At 36.7% G+C, this 25151-nt stretch overlaps 1 protein-coding gene across 2 annotated transcripts in view; it reads right to left on the bottom strand.

Annotated features, from left to right (window-relative positions):
- Nucleotides 1-25151, bottom strand: part of EML1 (EMAP like 1) — a 126009-nt gene that overhangs the window by 39036 nt on the left and 61822 nt on the right. Inside the window, exons 1-3 of one of the 2 annotated variants that reach the window (XM_032234193.1) lie at nt 18256-18478; nt 4386-4568; nt 2802-2934 (exon numbers count right to left, since the gene is read on the bottom strand). In XM_032234193.1, the coding sequence (XP_032090084.1) occupies nt 2802-2934; nt 4386-4568; nt 18256-18328 (389 nt within the window). In that variant the 5' untranslated portion in view covers nt 18329-18478. Of the gene's footprint in view, nt 1-2801; nt 2935-4385; nt 4569-18255; nt 18479-25151 lie in introns of those variants that run through there. The other variant, XM_032234201.1, reaches the window with a different exon arrangement.

Genomic DNA, 25151 nt, shown 5'->3' with positions numbered 1-25151 from the left:
AGACTTTTTTTAAAAAATCACAATATGTTGTCAATACATTAAACCAATCCTCAGTGCTCATTGTTACCGAGAACCGGCCACCTGAAATAGTGAGATACAATGGAGGGCAACCATGTGCAGTACAAAGAGTGCTTTAAAAGCTTCAATGGCAGATAGACATATTTAAAAGAGCAATATTTCTTAAAACTTGAAAAACGTATCCCACCTTAATGTTAATTACTATGCAATCACAGCTCTGATTTAGCTTTAAAAGTTTTTATATAATATGCTACAGAACCTAACTAAGTAGAATAAAAATAGATATAATCATGTTTAGATTAATAGCTGTTTTGTTATTTTTGTAACTGTAATGAAGACTGATACTAATATACTCATACAACAGTTTTTATTGAAAGTTAACTATGAATGTAAGTTATTCTCTCCATAAAGAGTCAAATTATTTAGCTGACTTTTAGTTTAGTAGCCAAACTATAATTCTCCCCCTTTATTCCTTTCTTTTTCTCTCTGACCCGATTTACACAAAATAAAATCCAGCAGATATGCAATTTGTTTGCATTCCTTCACTTACAAATGGGAAAGGATGGATTTGGTCATATGTGCAGTTCTACAAAAACCAAGGCAAAACCTAATCGCTTTTAGGCCTAAGAATACACTGCTGAATCTGGACATGCTGGAGATACTACAGGCCAACATGTTTTCTTCTTTATTATGATCCTGAGAGATATGGATGCAGTAACTTAAACATTTCTCTCCCCCTCACCTTCCTTTCTCTCTGTCCCATTCACATACACAACAGCACAGAAGATGCATTCTTAGTTTTTTACTACTGTATATGAGTGTGCACATGTATAAAGGAACCAAGTTGCACAAACTTGTTTCATGCAATACTGGGCAATGCTATGTAGAAATTATTACTATATTAAGTTATAGCGTGCCTAGGAAGTCTGAAATGTATCTGTAACTACTGTCAATTTTCTTTGTTTTAATTGCACAACTGCATACTCAGGTACTGTCATTAAAATTCTTCATCTCGGTTATTGTCACAGTAAACAAATTTATTGGGGATATCCAGTGAGATATTAGAAGCTCCTAGACAGGGTGAAAAATGAGCACAACTTTCTACTATCATGAGATAATGGTTACTGCACAACAGAGATGTTTGCCGTTTTCTCAATTAGTAGAAATAGAAAAATTTGCAAACATAAACCCACAGTGACAACATATCTAGCAAACAAAAGTTATCACTGGAAGAGAGCATGGTAAAATGGAAAACTGCTCAGAATTCCAGCGAAGGGAGAATGCTTACACACTCCAAAGTGGCCAATAGGTGTCAGGCTTTCCCTGTTTCCTAGAAGTCACCTGAGCACACTCTTAAATGATTCCACTGGCAATCACATCTGAATCTATTCACCCTGCCACTATTATGGGTTAACAAGGAACACATCACTCTTTTACAGTTTAGTTGCAGTTCCAACATACTTTTCCTCCTAAGAAACTGAAGTATACCTAATCCAAATTCTTTGTGATGGTATTCTCAAAATAAAGAGCAGTTGGTGGGTTAACTATAATTTGAAAATAGCTTGTAATTTTACCTATCAAAATCTGATAAAATACAGTACAAATGTTTTCTGTAAAACTATTTGAAGTAAAAAAATAGGTACAAAACTATAAAAAAAAACATTGAGGAAAAATATAGAATAGAATAACAGAGTTGGAAGGGACCTTTGAGATCTTCTGGTCCAACCCGTTGCTCAGGCATGGGAAGGGGCAGAGAACAATTTTGGTTGTTTTTTTTCATTCTAATTAGAATAGAATAGAAAAGAATAGCAGAGTTGGAAGGGACCTTGGAGGTCTTCTAGTCCAACCCCCTGCTTAGGCAGTATATCCTACACAACTTCAGACAAATGTTTATCCAATCTCTTCTTAAAAACTTCCAGTGTTGGAGCATTTACAACTTCTGGAGGCAAATTGTTCCTTTGATTAATTGTTCTAACTGTCAGGAAATTTCTCCTTAGTTCTAAGTTGCTTCTCTCCTTCATTAGTTTCCACCAATTGCTTCTTGTTCTACCCTCAGTTCTACCAATTAAAGCACTGTGATTAAATAAAATTTAATTTCCAATCCTTTTGTTATTACAAAAGAAATAAAGAAAGATTTAGAGTAAAGAATTCAGAGTAGACAGGTTTATTATAATGAGAAAGTTATGGGTACTCTGACCCTCATTCTCTTTTTTACTTGTCTATTAGTGAATGTTAAGGATTTACATCCTTTTTTCATGTTAATCAGAGGTGGAATTCAGTCGGTTCTCTCCGGTTCTGGCGAACTGGTAGTGGCAGCTGTGGGAGGCTCCACCCACCCGCCCTAATGTAATGTGTGAGCACTGCGCATATGCAGAAGGCAATGTGCATGCGCAGATGCAGCACGAGCGAGGGAAGCATGTGCACACACGTGGACACCCATATTTGCAAACTGGTAGGGAAGGTAAGTGAATTCCTCCGCTGATGTTAGCATCATTAATTTTATTATGGTTTATATTATGAAATATATTATCTAGGGTACTCGATAGTGAAAGAATTAAACACAAAATATCTGAAAATATACTAATACATCACCTCATTAATATGATTCTTATTAATTATTTTACCATGTTTATTATATAACATTTTAGAAGATAGTCAGAAAATGAGTTAAGATTGGTACTAAGCCATTGACCAAAAATATTACTGAGAGGAAAACACTTAGAATAGTAATTTTAAAACTAAAGATAAGCAGCATATTAACATATGTTACAAATTGATAATACCTTTTTGCTGCTGGTGATACAATTTCTTTCCTGGTTCCTGATGGAGAAGGTAGAGAACCACTAGATTTCTTTGGTAAGACAGTTCCATTATTGACAGTAGTCTTTAAAGGCAGTGTTTGAATTAGTGGTCTTGCTGTGAATTGAAAACAAATAAACAAATAAATAAATGCTGAAATTTACAAGTTCAGAAGTGCACACAATATTTGAAGTAAGATCTAATTATTGCAAAATAAAGTGGAAAGATGACTACTCATTATTTGGAAAGTTCTCTTGTGGCAAGTGGATATATATATTCAATTTGTAATTTATTACTACTGGAAGATCCTTTTCCACAACTGAATCTGCCATTCTATATCTGTGCATTTCTTTCTTTTTTCTAAATAAAACACTGCATTTTTAAGAAGTTGGTTTGCTATTTTCAGACAATTTCTTTGATTTATTGAGACCATTTCATTTTTTTAATATTCTAAACTCTTAATGAATCCATCCCATTGTATCATCTGCAAATCTGATAACTTCTCCATCTATGTTATTAATAAGAAATGCTGAAGTATTTCTTCAGTCCAAGACTGAATTTCTAGTATTTTCACTCAATCCTCTATATCATTTTTATATAAAATCACTGAGCACAATCTTTGAGAATAATTTGCAAGCTAAGTATCTAGTTAACTATCTCACCTTCAATTCAAATCTGATTCACCTGCTAATCAAAATTTCTTGATTGTCTTGTTAAATTATAAATATATATCATTTCCACAATATATTAAGAAATAAATCAATCCAAAATATGAAGATTAGATTGACAAGACATGTTCTTCAAGATTCCATACTAAATTTATTATTGGCTCTAAAGTTTGCTATTAATGAATGTTAGACAGATTGACCTTGTTGTTCCTTGGTGTCTGTTGTTCCTGTTCTAGAAAGTAGAAACAATATTTACTTGCAACTTATTAATATGGAAATTCACTCTTTTATCAGATTTTCAGAAAATCTCATCAGAGCCTATAGCATATTACTTCTGGCCTGAAAATTGGAATTTATACAGAGCTGCAGGTAAGGAAATTTCACAACTGATGTTTTGTTATTTGTTATAAACTTCAGCTACATGACTGTGGCAAAAACTGGTTAAATGGTCAAATTGCCCATCTTTGATATGGAAGTATAAAGAGATTTTGAGAAACAAATAATTTTCCTAAACCTATAAAATAAAATATAGGACAGCACCAGATACATAAAATATGTCATTCCATAAAAGTTAACATGTTTAGATGTTTTATCAGATATACAAGATAATGAAAAAGTTCAGGTGTTGTTTTCTGTCATGATATATAAATATTTGGAATAAAATATTGCAAAAAGAAAAATTTGGGATAATTTAACTTAAACATTCTTTTCATTCATTAACACAACCAAAAATTAAACACATTAGCTAATATTAATAAAAAAGCAGAAATATGAATAGAATGAATTTCTATTGAATGAATGCAAGAAATATTCTCAGATAATTCCATTTATCTTATCATAACTGGTTAAAAATATTTTCAATGTAACATTTGCAGGTGAATTTGAATTGGAAGTTAATACCTTTGGTAGGTCCTTTCCTGTTCTGCATGGCCTGTTGTTCCTCAGTAATATTTAAACGTCTAACGACATCTGCCAGAGCGGACTTGAGCAACTGAATGTCATCTTCCTGCATCTGAACACGTTGTTCAAGTGAAGCTATGCGGTCTGTCACCTCCATGCTGCTGGCAGCAGAAGCACTGTCATCTAAAAATACATATATATTTTATTATTATTTCATTTAAAACATTTATATTGCTGCTTATCATCTTAAAGAACTTTGGACTTACCTCAATTAAAAGTTGAAACCCCAAACCTTACTTTGAAGTCTTGTTACATTATGCTTGCTTCAAGCAGTGGTGGAATTCAAAAAAAATTACAACCAGTTCTGTGGGCATGGGTTGGTGGGTGTGGCAGGAGAAGTATACTGTAAAATCTCCATTCCCTGTCCACTTCAGGGGAAGGATACTGCAAAATCCCTATTCATTCCCAATCAGCTGGGACTCCGGAGGCAAAGAATAGATGGGTGGGGGCCAGTCACGTGGTATTTACCGGTTGTCTGAACTACTCAAAATTTCCGCTACCGGTTCTCCAGAACTGGTCAGAACCTGCTGAATACCACTTCTGGCTTCAAACTAAATATTGATAGATCTGCAGCCTAAACATAATTGTAAAAGTTATCTGAAGAAATCTATTCTCTCAAAACAAACAGAGAAAGGTACAGGTATGTTGTTGCTTTTATTAGAAAACAATCACTCTTGTCAAAATGGAATTCAAATAATTATCCTTTAAATTGAAACATTCTGCCAGTAATTCATGGAGAATATAATTTACCCTTCCCTCTGCAGGTTGTGTATATGTGGTCAAAATATAATTCAAAAAGGTGCAGAAAGGTGAATTTCTCCCATTAACTATAGATATCTTCATATAAATTGTGTGATCCAGATAAACCTGGACAAACGAAAAATACTACTATTTCCTGGCATATTTGTTATAGACTAAAAAGCAGGATCTTTATATTAATTCTTGCCAAGAAAACTGCAGGGAGCCTCTGAGAATTGGAAACAATAAAATGGAAAGCGGGGGGGATATTTAGTTCATCACGGATGCCCATATGCTTGCACAAAATGCTCAGTGCAAGTGGAAATACTCATCACACCATTCTCTTTCTTATTGTGATTAATATGTGATGTCATTGGAAAGATTCCTCCTCACAGTGTTTAGTTAAGCACTGTGAACAATTAAATAGGAACGTAAGCGGGGAAGGTTAAACCCATCTTTTAATTGAACTGAGCAAGATCTGAAGAAATACAAATTACATATAGTCCTTATTTGACATTTTTTTGACATTTTATTAAGATTTATAGGCTGCCCTTTTCCCTGAGGGGACTCAGGGCGGCTTACAATCACAGGGAAGGGGGTGCAATATCAAAAGACAAACAATGTGCGAACAAAAGAAAATAATAAAACACAACTTTCATTCAACAGTCAACACTCGGGCGGGTAAATTGGGAACCTATCCCCAGGCCTGATGGGAGAGCCAGGTCTTGAGGGTTGCGCGGAAGGTCTGGATGGTGGTGAGGGTATGGATCTCGACGGGGAGGTCGTTTAATGACAGCAACTGGAAGTGCCAGACTTTCCAATGCTAAGCAACATAAAGCACAACATTACATGACCGCCTTGATTACCAGTGAAAATTCAAACACTTCCAGTTGTCATCATTAAGCAAATCACTGTAGGTCATTAAGCAAGGATGTCATGTGGTTTCCATTTGCATTAATTTTGCTTCTGGGAAGTTGGCAAAGAAGGTTGCAACTGGAGATCACATGACTGAAAGATGCTGTCTCATCATAACTGCTGAGCTTCCAGATCATGTTCACTTGAGTGCAATGGCTGCAAATATGAGAACTGTCAAAACCAAGCCCAAAGATACCCAACACGACCCAAGGAAAATAACTTAAAATTTATCATTGATCATTGGTGTTACATAATACACCATAAAACATAGTTCTCAAAATCAAGTGTTCAATTACAATACAATGAAATATGGATTAAAACACTGCTGTCAGGATCTGATTGAAATTAGGAATGAAAATGGCCTAAGGCAGAGTTCTCCAAACTTTCTTGACTTTTTCCATTTTGTTAGAACAAAATGCCTTTATGCAGGTATGCGCATGTTCGAACGGGGCCAGGTGCATGCAACGCAAATGGGACCATAAGCACGCGCTCAATGCAAATGGGGCTGGAAGTGCATGCACGACGCTCACCATAACACTAGCACAAGTGGTGTATGTGCACACAGGCGAGCGCAGTGACCAGCCACTCATGTGGGCTGCAGCCCACAGGTTGGGGACTCCTGGCCTAAGGCTACATGAGATAAGGAATATGAATATATAACACATGTACATGCACGCACACAAATGAACTTAAAGATATGTACATATTGATATGCATTGATCGCATTTTGGAAACCGTTAAGCAATTTAAACAGAATTGTACATCTTATCTTTGATTTGTACTTGTCCAGTTTGTTCTTGTAAATTCAAGCCCCTGCTCTGGAGATTATTGCAGTAGAAAAATGGAAGCAGCAAAGCTTGAAACAAAAGAAAATTTCCAGCTCCTAGTTTTCAAACAAAGTTAGGTCATCCCAGAATTTTTATATTTTCTTCTAATTATAGATGCTGATGTTGCACATTCTCTACTTTTGTGTGTGGGGAAGGCCTGTGAAGCTTAACCACAATTATCTCATAAACTAAGTCAGTCTCTAACTAAGCAATTTCTGCTGTAAACTCCAGAGTCTCCATAATGAAACGTGGAACAGTTTGTTTTTCTAGCAATGCTAGCTGGAAGCAAAAAATATTCCCTAGTTTTGTCAGGACTGTAGATCATATGATTATGAATAGTGAGACATCAAACAGTTCCTTGATATGCAGCTGCACAGCATATACTTTGGAAGCTATAGCTGTGCAGTTTTCTGGATTTTTAAGAGGCGTCCAACTACTCAGTTGGTAAAGCTTTATGTTTTTCCATTAACCTTGCTTTTTCACCATAAAACATGATTGTGATAACCAAATTATATTTTTTAAATAACTACATGGGATAAGAGCCGAGGTGGCGCAGTGGTTAAATGCAGCACTGCAGGCTACTGCTAGATCAGCAGTTCAGCGGTTCAAATCTCACCGGCTCAGGGTTGACTCAGCCTTCCATCCTTCCGAGGTGGGTAAAATGAGGACCCGGATTGTTGGGGGCAATATGCTGACTCTCTGTAAACCGCTTAGAGAGGGCTGAAAGCCCTATGAAGCGGTATATAAGTCTACTGCTATTTCAGTCGTCAGAAATCTCTTTTGAGCAAATAGATAATTGAAGAAAGAGGAATTTGAAAAGAATTATAGTAATATGAGATAAAAATGTTTGATTTGGGAAAACTTTATTCCAGGTTTGTTTTTTTATTTTTGAGAAAGGTACCGTATATACTCGAGTATAGGCCGACCCGAATATAAGCCGAGGCACCTAATTTTACCACAAAAAACTGGAAAAGTTATTGACTCGAGTATAAGCCTAGGGTGGGAAATGCAGCAGCTACCGGTAAATTTCAAAAATAAAAATAGATACCAATAATGTTTTTGAATATTTATTTCAAAGAAAAACAGTAAACTAGCGGTGTATTCAATGAAATACTTCACTCACCTCATGATGCTGATGTCCCGCTGTGATGATGATGTCCCGTGCAGCCGCGGGAGCGATGTCCCGCCTCCTATGACACACGGCACAGTGATTCCTATCATTGGATCACTGTACCAGAGGAGGTGGGACATCGCTATGTGGCTGCTTGCCATAACAAGGAGGAGGTGGGACATCGTTGCAGAGCGGCAGGAGGGGGAGGAAGGGGAATCGTAAGACAGCCCTGCATTACATTAGAACGTGAGGAGGGGGGATGGTGCGGTGCGCGCTGTGCGGCAAACTGACACAGAGGGAGGGGAAACTCACAGGGGCACTGGGCCATTCACGAGTGTCACCCAGCGGCATGGCCCCGCCCCTTTTTCTCCTCCATTTCGGGCAAATTTTTCACTGACTCGAGTATAAGCCGAGGCGGCTTTTTTCAGCCCAAAAAGTGGGCTGAAAAACTAGGCTTATACTCGAGTATATACAGTAAGCAGTTATTCTAATGTCATACTTAGTCATATTATTTGTAGTAGCACAATTGTGAGTATAGATATATTTTGCTTTATTTTCTGCACTTAGTTTAAATAATGAAAGTAGCTTGCAAACATTAAAATGCAGCACACAGAAAATACAAATTAAGCATCAGAAACAATTAAGGCAAACTATTCAAAACTAACTTCTGTATCACTATCAGTCCCAATAAGTGGGTGAACTTGGCAACTTTTGTGTTCAGAAATAAATCAGGAATGGATCTGGATAGTATTTGAATGAGAAATAACCAAACTTAAGAGCCAAGGTGGCGCAGTGGTTAAATGCAGCACTGCAGGCTACTGCTAGATCAGCAGGTCAGCGGTTCAAATCTCACTGGCTCAGGGTTGACTCAGCCTTCCATCCTTCCGAGGTGGGTAAAATGAGGACCCAGATTGTTGGGGGCAATATGCTGACTCTCTGTAAACCGCTTAGAGAGGCCTGAAAGGCCTATGAAGCGGTATATAAGTCTACTGCTATTGCTATTGCTATTGCTACTAGGGCTAATGGCTAAATTGTAGGCCAGAAATTTTCACATTTAATTGTGAAAAAGTACTTGGCAGTTTGAACGTTGTGCAGGTTTGCAACTCCCTAAAGTAGCATTGCCTTTTCTCAGAATTTTTTTTTTTGAAGATTTACAAATAGTAGATTCTACCTTTCGAAGAACTTTTGTACATCCTTACTAAATATTTCTGAATAACAGAGTGGCAGTTCTATAGTTTTGCCAAGAAAAAATGTGTAGATGCATCTAATCAAAGCTGAGTTTGTCTTAAGATTATTCATATAGTTACCTCATTAAGATGGAGAGTTTGGTCACTGTTCATTGATAAGGTTTTGAGGAAAGAAATTGCTAGTAACTGCTAGTTAAGTTGCTTCCAGCTTCCATAATACCAGAGAAAGTCAAGTTTCGGAGGGAGACAGTGATAAGTGTCTGGAAAGTAGCAAACCTCTTTCTGTATACTGCCTTATTATCTTAGTGAAAATCAATTCCTGCCACTAACTGTATGTAAAACACAATATTACCAGGCATCCAAGGTCCTTTCCAACCCAATGATTACGAGATAAATTTTAAAATGCTTAACCTTGTGTTTCATGAATTAGGATTATCTTCTTATACGGCTTTGTATGATAAAGACATAATACTGAACAAAAAGCATCCACACATGGATATTGCAATGAAATGTATGTTCAGAATCAAAAAGTGTTTTATACTTATCAATTTTTTATTAATAAATTTGATTTTGTCTCCATTGGAAGAATGTTATAACCCATTATTATATTATGTTAACGTATTTTAAAATTTATTAATTTTATTGCTTGTTTGTGTTTTCATTCATTTTTATTGATATCATTATAGTCAAAGGGTTTTTTAAATAGTTTTCTAATAACAAACTTGTGCAAAGGGCTAATAGCATATAGCATATATATTAAGTATAAAATACAGAAATGTCTCATTATGGAATGTAGTTGAAAAGAAATTCAATTGTGAATAAAATAACATTCAGAATCCTAAATTAAGTATTGGATCCTAAAACTCAAACTGATATTCAAGGAACTATTTTCAAGGGCAGCGGGGCAATGGCCAAAGGGAATTTCGACATGGGCAACAACGAAGCAAGTTTTGCATGAACTCCCCGGGGCAAACTGGTAAGAAACGGGCCGCTCTTTTTAAGTGTCTTTTAAGACAAACCATCACCCAAAACTACTGGGAACTAGAGCCAGGAGTTAATGCCACCGAAAAGGCTCCTCTGATACCGTAATAGAAGAGGAGAGAAAAACAGTTCTGGTGTTTTTAGAGTAGTGTCTCTAAACCCTAGCAACTTGAAGATGTCTGGACTTCAACTCCCAGATTTCCCCAGCCAGTATTCCCTGGCTGGTGAATTCTGGGAGTTGAAGTCCAGACATCTTCAAGTTGCCAAGATTGGGAAACATTGCACTCTGCTAAATGACTTAAAACCAGACATTGGGAAACTGGTATCGCTTCATCAAGCCCATCCATCACATTAAGAATTTACTGAACAGTGAAGTAGTTACTACGTTACTATTACTAAGTTCTTGATAAATGACTATCAGACTTTGAAATCTGGTATCACTGAATCATGTTCAACAATTTTATTGAATTAACATTAACTAAAAAGGTTTTTAAATTGGATTTGAATAAATGTGCAATTAATTGTTATAGTTTTGAATTTTACTGGTTACTATCTTCCTTCCGTTGTGCAAACCGCCCAGTCACATGACCCCCCCCCAGCCCACACCCACCAAGCCACCACCCACAGAACTGGTAGTAAAAAAAAATGAATTCCACCACTGGGTGGGGGGGCACTGAGGATCAGTTGGTAGCACCAAGGGGATGGTGGACTGAAAAAGTTGGGAACCACTGCACTACTTTCTTCCTTCTTTTAAATATACATAAGTCGATAAGTATATGTACCCTATCATTATACTGCATTTAAATTTTGTAGACTTAATTATATTTTGAGGTACATTTTATATTTCTTTATAGTTTTATGTTTCATTAATAATGATACATGATAATATCTATGTGGTTAATGATTGTTAATAAAAAATTCTCAGTTCTGTAGTGTATGATAGCAATATTTCAATCTTCAAAGAGATGGGCTTAAACATTTTCCAGAATAACTGACTTTAGGTTATCTAGTTGTATCAGAAAACTACAAGGCCCTGGAAGGCATAAAATCTGGACAAAAGGAAAGAATTAGCAATACTCAAGGACTTGATTTCTGAGTTGTGATTGAAGCATGATGAGAAACCTAGAAAACTTGGTGAACATCTAAGCTTCAGGTAATATTATTTTGAATGTGTTTTGATTTTCATTTAGAAAAACAAACAACACGAACACATTTATTAGTCAGTTAAACTCATCTCTATGCTACTCTATGTATCTTTCAATATACATATACAGACACTGAACAGGTTTTCTGAAGAACGGGGATTTATTTAAAAACAAAATCTAAAGAGATTTGCAATTTTAGCAAACCTGAATCCTCAGTCTTCTATAATGTCAATTTATATCTAAAGATTCCACAACATTACAACAGCTCAACTAGTGACAATGGGAAACAGTGTGACAGTATTTTTCGAAAAGTGGCACTAAAACCAACTTATTTATCTATCACTGAATCCCTTAAATCTTGTTCTAACAAATGGAAAAGCACTGTTTTTACCTAACATGCGTAGTGTGCATTTTATGATTATGTTCTTAGAAACTACCATAATAATACTGGCATGGATCAAGGGTAAGAATTTAATGTACCATGGAATCAGATGGTCATCTAATTTATCAATGTTATGTAAATGCTTGCATATTTGCATATTTGTTATGCAAATGGTTGTATAAAGTATCATTTTTTTCTCATATGTTATGGAATAAAAACATATTTCATTTATACTTATGGAATAATTTAGCTCCTTAACTTACATAGTCCTTAACAACCATTCATTCAGTGACCAGTCAAAGGTACAATGAATAAATGGTACTAACACCTGGTCCTCAGTTGTGGCTGCCAGTCACATGATCAAACCTCAAGCAGTTAGCAACACTACACTTACAACAACAAGGGTATTTCAATCCCTCCCACTTGCCCATCACCACCATTTTGGTTGCTATGCACCAACAGTATCAAGATCAAGGTAAGTGATAGTACTGCTCTATACCACACTGGTAAGGCCATCTGGAATATAGTCAGAGATGGGTGCTCCCCTGGGTCAGCCCGAATTGGGTGACCAGTAGTAGTGGTGGCAGGAGGCTCTGCCCACCCACCAGGCACTTCTGCGCATGCGCAAAGCCTCATGTGTGAGCACAAGCGAAGCGGTAGTAAAAAACAATGGAAATCCACCTATCAAGTCCTTCCCAAGGATCTTATTGTTATTATTTTATGAATTTGTTATGAATGGCATTTTGAATATTCTTCATTTTAGCTCATTAGAGATTTCATGTATATGTCTGAAAGATCGTCAAAGATTTTCGGCTAATTAACTAGTCTTTATAAGGCATTTGTGATAGTTGAAGTCTGAGACCCTTGTTTAGTGGCTGTGCAAAATAATTGGAAAGCCACATCAAGTATGTGGCCTGAGGTTAGCCAAATTTGGCCCAGGTATTTCTTAAAAAATGTTTTCCTACAGTTTTATGTGTAGTCTATGGAGATTCTCAGTCATACAGGTCAAAGTTGCCCCATAGTTGCTTTTTCAAGAGGCAACTGGACTTTTTTTGTTTTTCTTTGAAGACATTTCGCTTCTCATCCAAGAAGCTTCTTCAGCTCTGACTGGATGGTGGGGAATGGAAGGATTTATACTCCTTGCAGAGAAGAGGTATAGATAGGAGATTGCTACGTTACACAGATATTGGATACCATGAAAGCAGCAAGTCTAGGTTATTTAATTTTGTTACTGCTACCTGTTTTTGTGCCTAGATTGGCAAAATATGGGATTTCTGTTTGCATGTCAAATCACTTGTGGACTCATCTAGGTAAGGGGGCAAATGTCACTATATTTAAGGTGGTTGGAGATTCCATTTAATAACAGAGGGTAGTAGAATAACTAGGCAGCAGAAGAAACAGGCAATAGGAAATAAATGTTTAAGAATTGCTAAAAGTCATTATCTGGTGGACCTATCATCCAGAAATGTATTTTTATATCAAGATGGCCAATTAACTATGTTAGTTTGGAACATGCACTTTATGCCAAGTCATATTGTTTATTCATTTATTAGATTTCATACTGCTGCAATCCTGAATGTTTTGAAATTTCCAATAATGAAGACACAGAAATCAAATATTCATAGTACAAATTACAAATTATAAAAAAATCATGTTACAATAATCATCATCAGTCATGTAATGTAATGTAATTAGTTTTCAGAAGGTAATAACTCACTCAAGCATTAAACTGTTCCCAAAATATAAGTGTTGTCATAGAAAAGAAGCACCTAGACTTCCATAAGTAGAGAGAATTGGGGAATTCACAGTAGTTTCTCCCCGGAGGCGGGGGGGATGATGGGTCAATTCAATCTGAAATCAGTACTCCTGGGATTACTTTAGTGCAGAATTGTATGGTGGCTTTATCGATCAGCAATTTGCATTGGCACCTACTTCCAAAAAGAGCCAATAATAACCTCCTGGAACCAGCCTTCAAACCATTCCTAGCCTCATGGAGAAGCCAGAAGGAGCACGTCTCCAAGATACTAGTGGTGAGAACACAATAACCAGCACTATTCATTAGCAAAGCCTGAGCACTATCATTAGTAATAAATAGCACAGATTATATCATCAAACTTCCATCTATATCAAGGCCCAACACCAGTGTATAGAATAATTAGTTGTTATTTAATACTATTTCCTAAGGGCATTCCTCTCTGTTTCCATTAATGCTACTCCAAGACATATTTTGATTCTTTTTAACTTGATGTTGACTGACAGTAATTGTTGATAAACTGAAATTATGTGCTGTCAGCAAGAAAATTTTGCTACTAAATTCATATTAGGCTCGGGGCAAAACATTTCTAGTCTTAAATTCTTCCTCAGCTTTCTAATAGACTCCTCCTCAAATGCCTTTATTCTTCACTGTCCCAATTTGGTACTAGAAAATGGTTAGAATTATTAGAAACATTAAGATTGAATATTCAATGACACATTAAATCTTTGTAAGTTGATCTAGTTTAAGTTGTTTATAATGTAAGTTGTTTAGAATCATAATATTCTTTTCTTTGTAGTGCTTTTCATCAATGGTTCTTAATTTCATATTACTTTTTTTATCTTGTCCTTTCCCAAGCTGCCATTCCTGTTTATATTCCCTGTATTAGAATTAAAAATAATGACAACATACTCCACAGAGCTAAAATAAAACATTTAAGACACTTACAGTACTATTTTAATCACCACCTTGTCCCTATCCCTGAAGTGAATCAGTTTAATCAGCCTAATTTAACCCGGGGAGATCATGTATAGCAGTCAGTCTCCACTGGACTAAGGAGTCATTTAATGTGGTGGTTATGCCTTGGATATCTAATTACATGATTGCAAAGAGGCAAAAGTGAGCTTTCATGTACGTCCACTTCACAGATTGGGCCCCAAATTACCTGGATCAAGTCTGTGACAGAATAGAACAGCTAAGCCTTGTTTGCATGTCACATGATCTCCCAGACAGATAAAATAATCTAGTAAAGCATTTAGCGGCGGTAGGTACGGTTTCTCACACGCATAGTACTCTAAAGGCTAGTTGGGCAAAAGATTGAATAGGTTAAGAAGAAAAATCTATTGTTGGAGTTGGGAAGGAGAATATGATCACTGGCAAACTAAGTGGGATCTATCATCTATCTATCTGATTGTCTGTCCATCCCTCCGTTACCCAAGAAGCGAAACATCTTCAAATAAAAAGAAAAAAATCCAGTTTCCCCTTGAAAAAACACCTTTGGGAAACCATGACCTGGTTGACTGAGAATCTCTGTAGACATTCAAATGCAGTGGCAGGAGCAGGGAAACACTTTCTGTGTATTTGGCTTAAGCCAAATGCCATATTTATAACTAATTTTGTAGACCCCAAAGAGATGGGATAGAAGAATCTCTTCTTCATTTGTAATATTTTAAAAGAAACTAATACGTTACTAAAATTGCTTATACTTGTGATAGGGGAAATCATTCCTTTTATATTTCTTTTATATACTGTATTTCTTTTTCTTTCATTTCTATTTCATTTCTATTTTTTTTTAGTTGTATGAGTTTCTATTGCTGCAATTGCAATTTTTAATAAAATTACTATTAAAGTATGTTCTGATATTTGATGTTATGAATAAATATAAATTTGATTGGCAAGCAGGTGCACATGCTGAAGTTTGGAGGGATGGATCCTGAAAATCAGTTCAAAACAGTGCCTGGGAAATGTCATTGTTACCAGAATAACATCCAAATTGGTCCCGAGCACCTTAAAGTTCTGAAGAACCTTAAAGTCATCCAAGATCAAGCTGCTTAGGAAAAGATTCTGCCACACATCAGGCAACTGATACACCAGAAAGACCCCAACTTTGTTTTTCTAACTTACAGATATTTATACAGGTTGTCTTCGACTAGCTCTGTTTATTAGTTATTCCCTCCAATTTTAGTCAGTTGTAAATTGGAGAAGCTTTCTCCCACCTTTATCCAAGTTATTAAAAATATGAAAAACAGGTCCCAGGCCTGATCCTTGTAGAAGTCTACTTGATGCTTCTGTCAAATTTGATAAGACACCATTGATTAGCATTCTTTGAGTATTAATGGCTTTACAAAGCACCAACTGATATATGCTTGCTATGAGATCCAGAAAATGTTTAACTACTTGCTAATTAGCATGACATAGAATACTTGTTAAATGTTTTGCTAGGTGACTATTTCCTAATCCTGGTCTAGTGAATAAGCCATAGCAAGTTGGTTCACAATGCTATGACATGACACAGAGTGTCTAATTTGGCTCAGCAAAAGCTATATGAATCCAAGCACTGTGGTTTATGACTTAAAGCAGTATGTTAATTCATCCAATTGTAGCTAAGACAACAAAATGTTTTCGGAAGTATGTAGTTTTTCATGTCTGACTTGAATAGATTTTTATCCTATCTGGCTGGAAGTTTCCAGTTGGTGATGTTGAGGCCAATCCTGTTTATTTTTGTGGCCACTGTGCTGTGGGATTTATATACTTTTTAATATCAAGATTAAGTTTTGTGCTTGGGTTGTACTTTGAAGAAGGGTCAGGCTAACAGCTTGCAGAGATTTTGCAAGTCTACATTACTTCTGAAGATTTTATCCTAAATATACTACCTTCAAAATTCTTTTCACTTCAAAATAAAGTCTAACAAACCTTAAGACTTTATGGCCAGAACACCTGAAAAGAACCCATTTCTCATTAGCCACTAGGCAATTTATGAATCTTCATTAGATGACACTATCAAGAATAAGTAGCAAGGCACGATCTTTATTGTAGCAGAATCCTGATTGTGGAATTAATCCCCTAAAGAGAATAAGCAACATTCCATTTACTTGCTCAATATCTAGAGGCATTTGTGCTCTGACCTTACTGAACTATCTAACCAACATGGTCAATAGTGAAAGAAGGTAGAAGTTGTACTTCTACAATATCTGAAGAGTCCAGGTTTTTCTAACTTCTGCAAAAAAGTTATCCTAATAAAGTTAAATTCACACGGGAAAGGGCACAGATGAATTTCTATTGGAAACAATAGACATATAGTTTACCTATCCAAAACTATAATTTACTGATCTTAACTTTACTGATTTTAAATATCTCTAGACTGAAATGCAACAATGAAAAGGAGATGCAAACCCAATATTTAATTTCCACAACCGTATAAAAATTGCTTTAAATAATCCCAACTTTTAGCTGATTTAAAAGAGTAATTTTCTGGTTTTCTATCATTGCCAAAAATAGAGTCTAAGTAAGTCCAATATAAATAAGCTATTTTATATAATTCTTACTTTTACAAACACAAATATAAATAATATGTGAACTACACTGTAAACTATTTTAATTTCTTCAGGCAAAGGAATTTATACTCTAATCACAAAGATTTTCTAAGTGAACAGCAAAACCATTCTGTATATATTCACATGTAACTCCTATTAGTCAATACTGAGTTAAGATGTTTACAAATTGTTTAAATTCCATTTTTAAAAGATTCTATTGTCCAACTGACAAACTACATTAATATATTATCCAATTAGTCCAATACAGGAAGGGTCTTCTGTCTTAAATGTTTATTGCAAAAGTTTCCTGTAAATCAAACTGCGTTTCGTTACATCACCATCCCAAACACCATTTGGTTTAATATACTTTCAAAGAAGCAGGACAGAAACTACACAGCTTGGAAACCAACATATTTTCCATCTCAAGACTTTTGTTTACTTTAAAAATAACTGTACAAGAAGCCATAAATCTTTCATGCAGTGCAGTATGGCAACGAACAAAACTCACCATCCGAATTACATAAAACTTCAAAGACCATCTTTTAATACGATTCACAAACACATATACACACATTCTTTACAACTGTGAATGTTTGCCTTGCTTATTTAAGAACTAAAGACCGTGAAACAAGGGAACACGTCAATCAAGCCAGCATTTAATCGCGGGGCGGTTCCTAGAAGTTAAACTGAGGAATAAAAACTGCTTTCCTCCCTCCATACACACAGAAGGTGACGTTGTTGTTGTTTTATTTTTCCATAATCTTCACGACCCTCTATCAGGCACCCGTCAATGCAATCCTGTAGTGGGAATATCTCCGGAGGCAGGCACAGCTCTTCGCTCTCTCCCTCGCCTTCTGGTGAAGCTAACTAAAACACCCAGCGTTTCTTTCGGTCAGGCAGAAGACCGTGGCGGTGAAGCCAATGCTGGTTCTCTCCCTTAACCTAAAACTAAAGATCAACAGAGAGAAAGCCCCGAAAAGGCCCCATCCTTTCTCCAAGTAGGAAAGCTGGGAGCTTGGCGGGGGCGGTTCTCCTTGCCAGCTTCTCCGGCACATCCATCCCACTTGCCAAGTCAGCCCATCTTCGCCAGGCAAAAAAAGCGAAGCCCCGGCCGCTCGACTTCAGGGCGATGCCCACCCACCACCAGTACGACCACCACCCCAGCGGCCCTTGATTTCGGGTCCTCGCTCCGCAGGCGCGCATGCACGCTTCGCTCTCTTTTACTTTCCTCCCCTTACCATTGCAGAACTGCAGAAGCGAGGAAGTGTCATAGAGGCTGCTGTAGCTGGAGAATCCGTCCTCCATCATCATCCCGAAGCCAATTTCGCGCCCCTCTTCGGCCCGCTTGGGATCCTCGGCCCCCCCAGCCCTAGTCCAAATCGCTCCTTCCAGCCTCTCTTCCCTCCTTTTCCCCACCCGCTCGCGTCAAACTCGGGCTGCTCTTCTCTGCTCCTTCGGGCGCCCGGTTCCCTCACCCACACAGTGCAACAGCGGAGGAAAGGCTGAGGCGGCTGGGGCTGGGGCCGGCCTGCCGCCTGCCTCTGCCAGTTGCCATGACAACGCATTCACTCCACCGTGGCTTGGGCCGCCGCCGCTTTTCTCCTCTGCTGGAAGGGGAGGGGGAGAGAATGGGGCTGCCTCTCCGGGTCTTGTGAGTGCGTGTGTGGGGAGGGGGGAGTTAGGCATAATAAAAGTCGCCTGTTGTCTAAAAAGCTAAGTTGTGGTCGGCGACGTTACTCTTTGCGACTTGCAAGAAACAGGGACCACGTTTCCTTCTTCCCTGTCGTTCCATGGGAGACGAGCCTTTCGTTCCAAATTTAGGTTGCCATCCATTTCTTTCCGAAGGTAATAGCCAAGCTCGTTGGGAGATGAAAAGGGTGACTGCATAAAGCGTATCTGAGGGTCCTAGGCACAGATAAAGAGGTGACCTCGCCGGCACCCAGCCTTTAATCACGCTTCCAACCTTGACACCACAGCACGGCTAAGAGGTACATGCAAACTACCCGGGTGGTGGTCCGAAGGCTGTTCGATTCCACAAATAGGGCGCGCTTTTAAGGAGACCCCCTTTTCTGTAAGGGCAAGGGTCAAAATAGCCGACGCGAAGTTTTAAAAAGAGGGAATGTGTGGGAGATTCTCTGGAATGGGTTCTTCCCTGCTCCCTCCCTCCCACCAAGTGAAACAGTTAAAAAAAAGAAGAGGCAATCCCTAGGACACGAAGTACAGCGGCTGCCCGCATGCATGTGCTGCAATGCAGAAGATGCTGTCAAAAGGGTTCCATCTAAATATGAAAGCGCAATTAGAAAAAAAACGAGGCTCCCAAGCATGTGCAGAATGCCTTTGCACCGCTCCCAGCACTTATCAGGAATTACTGCCTCCCTATTGAGAGAAACTATAAATTCCAACAACCTTCACCCCTGACACATCATTTTGTACATTGATCTTCCTGATAAGAAGCAGAAACAACCTTTCCGGTTTTTTAGCGACTGCAAACGACGCCCTTCTCAGCCTGCAGCTCTTTGCCCCGCCCTGTCATGGGAAGGGTGTTCCTTCCAGCCCCTCCCCCGCCTTCAAAAAGAAGGACTCGGGAGCGAGAAGCCTGAACAAACGGGAAAGAAATGTGGCGATTATTTGTGGAAAGTCCGGGAAACCGCGGGAAGCCCAACAGAGAAAGTGAAAGGAGAAAAGAGGGGGGGGGGAGATTCTGGCGAAAAAAATCTGGCACAACCGCAAGATTACCGAGGGCGGAGCGATGCAATCAATAAACATTATTGGAGGGAAAGCAGTCATTTCTGATGTTGGTCGAAGAGCAGAATGCGTTGCCTGTTGCTTCTGAAAATCTGGGAGATGCTAGGCAATCCCCCCCTCTTTTAAAATGCTTCTGAAACTGGCCCTTAAGACTCGTCTAGTTTTCGCCTCCATCCAAGAAAGTCCGAAATAATTAAAAGGGCCTTGCGGTTAAAGAAGTGGGCTTCAACTTGCAAACCGTGCCGTGCAAACCCAAATGCTTTTATTTAGCAGCGTAATCGGCCTTATTGCAGCTTTAATTAATGCTAAAAAGGAAATCTGTAATTAGCGACATGAAGAGCTGGAAGAAATCCAAAATTATTTTAAAACGACTTTTTACCAATAAAAGTTCTGTATAGAGTATTTAGTATACAGTGATCGTCCATAGGAAGTACTTAATTTTTTTCAGAGTTTGAAACGGCCTGATGCACATAACAATTTTAAAAAATCAAGAATTGTACAGATGCATATGTTGAATGTATGTGCAACAACTTTAGTAGAAAGTCCCATTAAATTTAGTGTTCCTTATTCCAAATATAAAGATTCTAGTCTTACTTATTTTTATAGTATTTATTTGTATCCTGCTTTTATTTTTTTACATGAAAATACTCAAGATAACTTAAGGCGGTGTACATATCCAGGACACCTTCCTCCTATTTTCCCCACAACAACCCTGTGAGGTAAATTGGGCCTGCTGAGACAATGACTGACCCAAGGTCACCAGCTGGCTTTCCTGGCTACATATGTGAAAGTCTGTAACTTCACACAAGGAAGTAACTCGGGTATTTCTGGATAAATTTCCCAGGACTGTATATATTGGGCTATATAAAAGTTGAGAGTTATTAAACTGCTAAAACTATTCAACTTTACAGTGTATGGTAATAGGGAATGGAAATTCTGGCCAGCGTCCAAACTGCTGGAAGAAACCAAAGTAACTTGTACAATAAAGTAAAAAACTTCATCCCTCTTTAAGAACACTGATATATTCTGGATATATCAAGCAACATATCTTAATCAAACATTCTACTAAACTGATATATTTCATCATAATTGAATAATCTACAATTGTTTGGATTTGCACAATACAATAATTCATAAAATGACTTATAACAGTATCTGAGTTTAGACAGTAAATCAGAATAAAAGAAGTTAGACAATGTCTATAAATTATTGTAAAAAGTCTACCTAGCAGCCCTGGCATGTATTGTAATGAGAAGAGACAATTTAAACATTTTTATTTTTTAATAATTTCCTAGTTTCTTTTTCAAAATTAAAGGTCAAAGAGGGAAGGATACATTTTAAGTGTACATGAGCTTTCTGATTTCTGCCATTTGCAAAACTTATCTTTTGCTAATCAAAAACATTTTATATTGTAAGTTTCATGAGGCTGAGGCTTAGTCCCGTTGTTGGATTGTAGCCTTCAGGTCTTTGAAATATAGTATAAAATATATTTTTGATTCTGTTTAATCGTGTCAGATTCTTGGAAACTGTTTAGACTTTTTCAGAAGTGGTTTTTGCCATTGCCTCCTTCCTAGGACTGAGAGAAGTTGACTGGCTCAAGGTCATCCAGCTGGCTTTGTGTTTTAAGATGGGACTAGAACTCACAATCTCCCAGTTTCTAGATTGATGCCTTATTCACTGCACTAAACTGGCACTTATATAATATATAATAAAATACAAGAAGGTATTTTCAAGTTGAATAGAGAAAGTATTAGAGGAACAGAACAGTTCCTTTTAACTATGCCATTTATCAAGATTATTTCTGGAACATCAAAAAAGTCAAACATTTAGATATATCTGTTATTTATTTGTTACCATAATTCCTCTAATACATAGTATACTAATCCGGTTGCTAAACATATCTTTGTATGTGTTGTACATACAGTCCGCACAAACAAGTTAAGCCCCATCCGTGGGATGCAGGCAGCATGTGAAACCTTACCCTGCAGTCCAGAAAAACCATTCTCCATGGAACTGGTCCCTGTTGCCCAAAAGGTTGCAGGCCACTGTTTAGATGATTATTTGTGTAGAAACTGGCTTGGGACACTGGTAAATTAAGTAGTTTGTTTAGATCTCAATCAGCATTTTGTGAATCAATCAAACCATTCCCCTCAACACACTTTGTTACTCTTAACTGCATAAAAAAACAAAACTACTCCATTTCCAGATTCAGAGGTACATAGCTAGTGTTTATTTTTGTGGGTTAGTCCTGTAATGTATTTCTTAACCATATTTGATGTCATGCCAACCACTATAGATCACAGTGTTGAAAAACAATGAAGATACAATTCAGCCCTACTTCACACCAATACATACAAGGAAGTCTTGGGACATTTCACCATTAACATGAACAGAATTTCATGATTCTTCTTATAGCTGTTGCAGGAGACATCCTATTTTAGTGGACATGGCTTCTGCAGTAATAGTGACTGTTTGTCCATAACTTTTTTGAACTCAGCCAAGGTACCACATGCTCTAATATCCCATTATATTTTTTATTATTTTTCTGTGGAGTCTAGAGTTCTGAATTTTGTAGACTAGGTAAGATTTGCAAGGGCAAATAAGAATTCATTTATTCATAAATCATTGCCAAAACAAAATAAGCAGTTGACTAGCCAAAATCTCTGTATCTGAGAAAGAAATAGGGAGAGATACAGAGAGGCAGACAGACAAAGAGAAAGAAGGAAAGATTAATTCACAGTTCTGAATATTTGTTAGGATGCTGGCCACAGGAGAACAGCTAATGCATGGTGAAATGACAAATCTTTTCAGGGTCTTTAGGCAAGAACATGTCATTATTTTAATTGTTTTAATGCAAAACCAAGCTGCTCATTTTGGCTCCTAACTGAGCTATAAGCTGATTCAACTATCTATAGTACCATGGTTTTTTAAAAGGTCATGGAAAGTTTTGTATTAGAATCATTCCTGTCATCTGTGTAACAGAATTTAGAAAAAATAGGAAATATCTTTGTCTAAGATAGTGATATTGAAGGAAAGGGATGGGGGGAAGACCCAACATAGTAAATGTGTCAGTTGTGGTAGTTTAAGCATGGCCCTTTTGTAATACATGCCACATTTATGTCTGCATAAAACAGGTGAGGCATCATTTGTGTCTCTGTAACTATCAACTCTACTATTTTGACATATTCTTCTGTGGATACTGGCAGTCTGAGATCTTAAAATGCAGTGCCAGATCAATGGCTCCTCTATATTAAGATTGGTCAACCTACTAAATTCCTACGTTATGAAGCTTCAAAGCATATAACAAACTATCAGATAATTATAGATAGGCTTAATGCAGCTATTTTACTTTTTAAAAAAGGTGAGCATTCTGAACTTTATATCCTTGACTGAAATGAAAGGGACAAAATAAAATTGGTCCACTGCCATCATAAGATTATCTAACCTGACTTTGTATTATCATGTCACCCATAGGATACCTTCAGTTTAACCTTTTTTTATGTCTTTGAACATTCTTGGAGCAAGCAGAACTAACTATGTTGGCCCCCTTCTTCAGTGATGGAAAGCTATAAGCTTTGTTCAAGCTATTTCATATCAAAACTCATAACAACTTGTCTAGATTGGTCTGAATCCTACCCTGCTTCTCTGCTTATATTTGCGCTTACTTGTTTGCTACCCTTTAAAATCAATATACCAAGAATATTAAAGTAAATACAATTGAAAGCAAATTTAATTAACATCCATGTCATTTTCCGTAATAAGGAGAGGGACCAACAGCAAAGCATGATTGGAAAAAAATAGACCTATTTTATTTCTATTATTAAAAGGCAAAATGGAAACTTTAATCACTCCATAAATGCCACCTAAGACAAAAGGGGTAAACAACTAAAAAATCTTATGATCTGAGAATGCAAAATTTAAAAAATAATGATGAAAAAAAACCAGGTCACAAAAAAGTTATACAGGCCTGACATCAAGCTGTCAGCAAGCCTGTCTCAGAGATTATGAATAGAGATTTTGAATAGAGATCTTTGTTATACATTGTTTAAATATTCTCATCAGCCTTAACTATACCCAATCTTTAAATACCATTATATACTGCTAAAAATTCACCATATATATTATATATGTTTTATATACGTTGGGACTAGATCGTACATCACAGTTGGTTTTGGTGCTATTATCTTATATTTTAATACAAACTTTTGCTTTTCATGTATGCTAGGACATCATATTAAGGTTGGAAAGAAGGGCTTAATTAAAAACATCTGGGCACAGTGGATCACTCAAGGTAATATAATGCACAACAGATGCACTGAAAGTATATGGCAGATGCTAATCAAGCCTTGATTTAGTCATTGTCTGAATGGCTGATTAGGTAGATAACCTATGTATATAACATTAAATTCTCAGGAAGAAAGATGAGAAATACACATAAGGTTTATGTTAGGCTTATAATAATAACATTTACTATTTATATTTATAGACATATGCTGTGTCTATGGATAAATCCAGGAATAAAAGATATTTCACCTGAGGTAAAGAAAGTAACAGGAAATGTTCTCTGTTCATAATCTGAGAACCATTAAATCTGGTTTATAGGCTGCCAACTGGCCTTTGCTTTCAAAAATGAAATATTAATATGATAGATGTACTATTGAATAAAAAAAGCATATAAACAAATATAATCTATTTTTGAAATCATGTACAGAAAACTTATCTAATTAACTTGTGCACATTTTAGTACTTTATTTTGGAGGTAGAATGGCTTTTATGTTTTAGTCTTTGAATGTCATATAATATTATCAAATTTTGGAACCAAGATAAGCAAAAGGAGAAATATTCTAGTAATGTCATTGCTTGGATTTCTTGATGCATTGTAATTGTTAGACTACTAAAGCACAAAATGAAATAGAGAAATAATATGCTTAAAAGTATGCACAGCAGTGTAATAGATTTGGAAGCATTTTAATGGATCTCTGAGAACTAGGAAACAACCACTAAAATATCTTACCATTAAGCATTATTCAGTCAACAATGGCTTTGATGGATTTGTACAAATCCAAATTAGTTTATATGAAAAAATATATCAGAAGCCATCTGACTGAAACCACATCCCTTTGAAAGACATAAAATGGGAGATTATTATCTTTGAGCCATAAAAAATGGGACAATCTACTTTTTGTTCGTGTCACTTTCAAGCACACTGAAATTCTTTATTCCATTCTTTTTTCACATACCCAGTAATTTAAGCAGTCTACATTCACATTTAAATAAATATTTTGAAGTGCATTTTCTTAATGTATATATTTAAAAACATTAATTATTAATTAATTAATTAATTAATTACATTAATTGTAATCTTAATATAGATATTATTTTCAAATTC

Source organism: Thamnophis elegans, chromosome 1, assembly GCF_009769535.1.
Source record: "Thamnophis elegans isolate rThaEle1 chromosome 1, rThaEle1.pri, whole genome shotgun sequence".
NCBI lineage: Eukaryota > Metazoa > Chordata > Lepidosauria > Squamata > Colubridae > Thamnophis > Thamnophis elegans.
This window is presented reverse-complemented; position numbering and strand designations above follow the sequence as displayed.